At 33.0% G+C, this 5,425-nt stretch overlaps 1 protein-coding gene across 1 annotated transcript; it reads left to right on the top strand.

Annotated features, from left to right (window-relative positions):
• Nucleotides 1-3,107: 3,107 nt before the first annotated feature.
• Tsp_05231 (conserved hypothetical protein) lies at nt 3,108-4,557 on the top strand. The gene is given in 6 exon segments (XM_003371520.1): nt 3,108-3,193; nt 3,247-3,290; nt 3,691-3,838; nt 3,850-3,973; nt 4,050-4,253; nt 4,543-4,557. 6 exon segments carry the CDS (start codon nt 3,108-3,110, stop codon nt 4,555-4,557), a joined length of 621 nt encoding a protein of 206 aa, XP_003371568.1.
• Nucleotides 4,558-5,425: the final 868 nt, after the last annotated feature.

The raw sequence follows: 5,425 nt of genomic DNA, 5'->3' as shown, positions 1-5,425 counted from the left end.
TTAGATGCCATTTCTGTATCCAATTACCTTTTTTTTATATTTAAAAATTTCCCTGTTCAATACTTTACATCGGTGATCGAGTCTTAAAACATTTATTTACTTATTTATTCATTTACATCTATATTTGTTGTTTGAATGTTACATGATCACATGTATGTTTTATTAACATTTTACCAAATTTCAAATTATTTCACGTGAGTTCTTGGAATTTTTTTGAATATATTAGTTCTTTTTTCAAAGTAATTTTTAAATAAATCGATATTCTTTTTAACAAATTTTGATCATTGTTTATTCTTCTACTATTTTGTCTTCCTTCATTTCATTTCCTTTCCTTCCTTTCTCAGATCAGAACTTTGGATCAATCTTCTATAATAATAATAATAATAATAATAATAATAATAATATAATAGGAATAACTGAAAGCAGCAATTGTTTTTCACCAAACGTATGCACTCACGTACATGTGTTTGCTTTCTTTCAGTTTTCACTTTTAAAAAAATATCTCTGTTAAATTTAAAATTTATTTGGCTCTGCTGAATAAGTAGATTGCGCCAGTTTAACATAAATAAAAACTCACTCTCATTCAACTTTCTATACTCTTTCACTCACTTTCCACAACTACAATCTTGTTTCATTTTCATTCAAAATTTTCCCCCATTTTATTAATTTCTCATTTTCACTTTATTATTTGTCATTTCAATAATTTGTCAGGCACAAATTGATCAATGTCACAATATTTTCATTATTATTATTATTATTTTGCTGACAGACAAGTTGCAACGATTTGTTTCTCTTATAATAATAATAAAGTTGAAACAATCAATATTAACAGTGAGCAGTAATAAGAGAAAAACAAGTGCGTGGCTACTGGCTTAAAGTGGCGAAACGGGCTAAGTAACTGTATTTGGCAGCAACAGAGAAACTAACCACAACAAGAAAGCATGTATAAAAATAAAATTCATTAACTTATTTATGTCAGTGAACATTGTAATTTAATTTGTAGGGTTTCGTTATTTTTTTGCAATATATGACACTTTTTCTAAAGCAACCCCAAAAATGTGTGTACATATTATAATGCTTTTCAATCTGGAAGCGCATTATTTCACACTGTGCATTTTATGTTTGGTTTCACTGCTCGTTCAGAGTTGTCAAATCACACTAATGAGAATCATAACAATAATCATTAAAGCATTTGTTCACTTACATATTCTTATGTTCTTGACTGTTTAATTGCTTGTTGATGCCAAATTAATCTAGCACGTTGGCAGCATCGACAGGAAGATTAAAAACGGTGTGTGGTGTTGACGTAAGCCATTGAAGAGTGGGAAAGGTTTTATATTGAAACCGTACAGGCAAGTGGCAAGAATGGAACCCGTCTTAGTACAGATAATGCAACATGGGAGAATGAAATTTGTGTATGATGACGACAAATAAAACCGCATCACACTGACAATCGATCGGACGAGGGACATTTGATTTTGCTAATTATAAAGTAGTCAGAGTTTAAGAAAAGAGGTACAAAACAGTAAAGCAGCGGAAGGAAAGTGCATTTGTGACTGATACTGGAAAAAGTGTTCCGCAAAGTAGGTTCACATTGTTGTTAGGATGAAGCGGGAATATGAAGCATTGCAGAAAATTATCGGAAGTATCGTTGTGCACAAACAAGCACACAAGACAAAACACACAACAGGACATTACAGTATATCTGAAAATCAGGCATGAGTCAAAAAGCAATAAATTAAGTGTATATGAAAATCTGCAAGTATTAATCTAACTGATGATAGCCGGCTTGACTGCAGCACAGCTTCAATGTTGTCTGTGAAATAAATACAAGTCTTATTTCACATAAATGGCGTATTTCTAGCAGACATTTTTATCTTACATGAGCACATAATACAAAGCATAAAAGGGAAATAAAGCAGATGGAAAGAGAAAGAGTAAAAACATCTTTTATAATATGAAGTTAAATTACACTTCAAAAATAAAATCACGGAAAGATAATTAATAATTGAAGATACAGTAAGATGCATTATTTAAATTGCCAAATTAATGATAAGAAGGTTACTAAGTAATAGACAAAGAAATGAATGCATAGTTATTACTTTATTACGGTGTTGTTCGATAAGCGGTGTCGCAGCGTAACCAAAGTACGAGTGCAAGATGCCACATTCAGGTGAAAATTTAATACTGAAACTTATTTTCCTGATGTTTTGCTATGAATGCATGTATATTTAAGTATTTAAGCACTTTTCAATTTGAAGATGCGTAAAACTTGAAGTACTTTTAGAGCAAAATTCTCAATTACATATAGTTGAACATTGAAGGTTTTGAACAAATCCGTATTTCAATTTGCTATTTTAGGTAATCGTCTACATTTAATTGGAAAAGACGATAAAATTTTCAATTTACACTTGCATATGGCATTCAATTTCATTCTCAAATTAGCAGGTCGAATATCACTAAGCGTATAGAGTTATCTATTATGCAGGACAGAAAAATACCGTTTTCATACAGAAATCATTTTAAATTCAATTTTATTATCACTTTATACTTTTTTTCAAAATTTTTCACCATGAAGCATTAGATAAATCAAAATTTTCATATAGTTAATTATGCTTGGCATAGAGCGCAACCAGTGTGCTCAATTATTGTTTATTTTTTGTTGACATTATGTTCTAATTCATATTAGAGTAGCATGTCCAACTTACGTAAGCCGGTGTTTAACGCTACGTGCGCAGTGTCTGTCTTTTATGCAAATTGGGCCGTTTGAAAATTAACTTCATATTAGCAGTGCAACAGTTAAATTGACTTTGTTGACTAACAGAAGCATCGACAGTGATGTTTGCTCGATCTATTTCTGCTTTAACTACTGAGTAAGGTGTATTATTAGATATAGAAGAATGTTATCTTATCAAACATGGGCGTTGTCTAGTTTGAATGCAAATTTGAGTGCAATTTCAATTTGTTTGCTTTTGAGCTTATGCGTGACTTGCATAATATTTGTTCAACGAAATGAGGAATACGTTTCATACTTGCTAATCAATAGAAATGAACTTTATGTAAATTTTCCTGAGGCTACTATTAGTTGCTCCAGAAACTCATTTCAAATGATTGTAGGCGAACGATGTGCGGCGAATGAACAATGGCGTTTCCAATGCGATGACGGACGAAGAAGAACAATAAAAACGGCTTTGTTTTTTTATTTATTATAACATTATTTTATTAAATTAATTCTTCTACATTTAGATACAGAAGAATAGAAGATAAAAGAAGACATCCAGAAGACAAGGGTAAGTTTGGTAAGTATAATTCCTTGAGTTAGGCTAATTAGTTAAATTTCACTGAGGAGTTCTTGAGTCTGTAATTTATATAAATTCGAGCTGTAAGTTATCGAGCATTTAATTCAGATGTTTGTTAATTAGAGTAACTGGATGTAGATCATGAGTATTATTATAATTAATTTGAGTGGCTTTCCGCATTTGAACGTTTTCACGTCCCATGCCTTGTCGAGTTGAGTTTAGGGTTCATTTGCGGAAAGTGAAATGGTTGAATAATTTGTCGATCATTTCAAAAGACAATTTTTGAGCATAGTGAGTTTGTAGCACTGCTATAGTTTGAGTATTAGAATAAGTAATTGTTTGAGAATAGCAGTGCAAGGATAGGAGGAATGTGAGATAGGGTGGTGTGCAGGAGTTCGACGGGTTACACTGCACGACGCGACCCTAACCGTATCAAATGATCAAAGTCCATATTTTCAAAGCTCACCTCTTCCTCTCCCGGTTGCGGTACCAGAGGCCTGCCGCCTTGCTCGGATCCCAGCAATGGGATCTCAAGCAAGGTTTTTTTCAGCCCGACCGCCCCCGCGCCGCCCCCCGCCCTCCTGCCCGTTAACGGGGACTTCCCTCGGCGGAGCCTCCTAGTCCCGTGCTGTCCAGAGACCGGTTTTAAAGAGATGACCCTGTCCATTTGTGTGGTAATGGACGTTGTTTGAAATCTTGTGCAATGGGATTTCAACACCTATGTGAATTCGTAAGACGTATCTGTCCTAGAGGCAGTTATGCAAATTCGCAATTGACGTAGTGCCGAGACTCTGTTTCGGTGCCAATCTAGTGGTGATCGTTACTCCCCCAAGAGGAACGGTAAGCGTTGCTATGCGTTTGTGTTATTGTCTCGCTGGCTCTGACACTTGGCCAATGATTGACATCAGATCTGCCGTCACACCTTTAATTAGTTCATTTGGCGTTGCACCTTTCGTCAGTTTAGGCATCAAACATTTGAAATTAATCTCCATCGAGAGTTTTCCCTTATAATCATGCTAAATAGTTTAAATTTGTTAACATTTTATACATTAATTTTTTAATTTAGGAACTTAAATGATAAATAAAATATAATGTTCATTCATCTAATAATTGGGCAAATTCAGTTTTTGTTTACATTACACTGTTTTAAAGTAGAAAAGTTAACCAGTTTTTCATTTACATTTCATCATATAAAAGATTTTAATTATTCATTAATTTTATACTGATAATAATATATTTTTAGTGTAAAACAGTGTAATGTAAACAGTTAAAAGGGGTGTAATATAGTAAACATTAAATAAGCATAATTTTATTTATTGATTGATTATTGGTGAATTAGATATTGCTTGAATATAAATTTTTTACTTATAAAATGTTAATCGGGGTCTCCTTTAATTAGGTAATGGGAAAACTAAACTTGGCATAAATGAAATAAACAATTAGCTTAGACAAGGTGCAACGAGTTTAATCTTTTTATAAATAGGAAGTAATCTTCTATAAATAGAATGTTATTAATCCGTAACATGTAGGAAAACAATGTATTAAATATGAGCTTAATTTTAATATGCTAATTAGAAAGTTTAAAAAGCAAAGTAAATGCAACATTGAGTATTTTAATTTTTAATTAGGTTAAATAACGTCACTCATAACAACATGTTTCAGCAGTGAGAATTTTTTAATTAATGATTAACATACAATGTAAACACAAAAGTGGGTCATAATATTTTCTAATTAGGTATAATAACGTCACTCGTAACTGCATATTTTAGCAGGGTTTTTTAATATTTAATTAGAATGTTTTAAATGGAATGCAAAAAACAGCTACTTACAGTAGTCAGTTTCATTTGAAAAGATAAGTAGGCATAATACATTAAATCAATAATGATGAGTTGTAAATCATACGGTAAGTATGCAAACATGAGATGGTTCTGCAGGACAGTACATTAATATTGAGTGTCAGGTGTGACGGCAATTTGATGTGCATGAGGCGGCAAGGCTTAGTAGGCGAGACGATTCACATTTGCCTGGCAGCGCACGCCATCTGGTGCGGAAGCTACGTCTTCGGCGGATCAGAATGGCCATCTGGTCCGTCGAGGGTGGATCAGATGGATCCACCCAAGGTCATC

This window comes from Trichinella spiralis (genome assembly GCF_000181795.1).
Source record: "Trichinella spiralis strain ISS 195 chromosome Unknown Scfld9, whole genome shotgun sequence".
Lineage (NCBI taxonomy): Eukaryota > Metazoa > Nematoda > Enoplea > Trichinellida > Trichinellidae > Trichinella > Trichinella spiralis.
The sequence above is the reverse complement of the archived record's forward strand: the minus strand, read 5'-3'. Positions and strand labels throughout refer to the sequence as shown.

Excerpts from the sequence above, each read along its gene's own strand:
- Tsp_05231 (XM_003371520.1), top strand. The coding sequence starts at position 3,108 with ATGATTGTAGGCGAACGATGTGCGGCGAATGAACAATGGCGTTTCCAA. Across the intron at positions 3,194-3,246 it reads AGAACAATAAAAACGGCTTT|ATACAGAAGAATAGAAGATA; the intron begins GTTTTTTTATTT and ends TTCTACATTTAG. Across the intron at positions 3,291-3,690 it reads AAGACATCCAGAAGACAAGG|GAGTTCGACGGGTTACACTG; the intron begins GTAAGTTTGGTA and ends GGTGGTGTGCAG.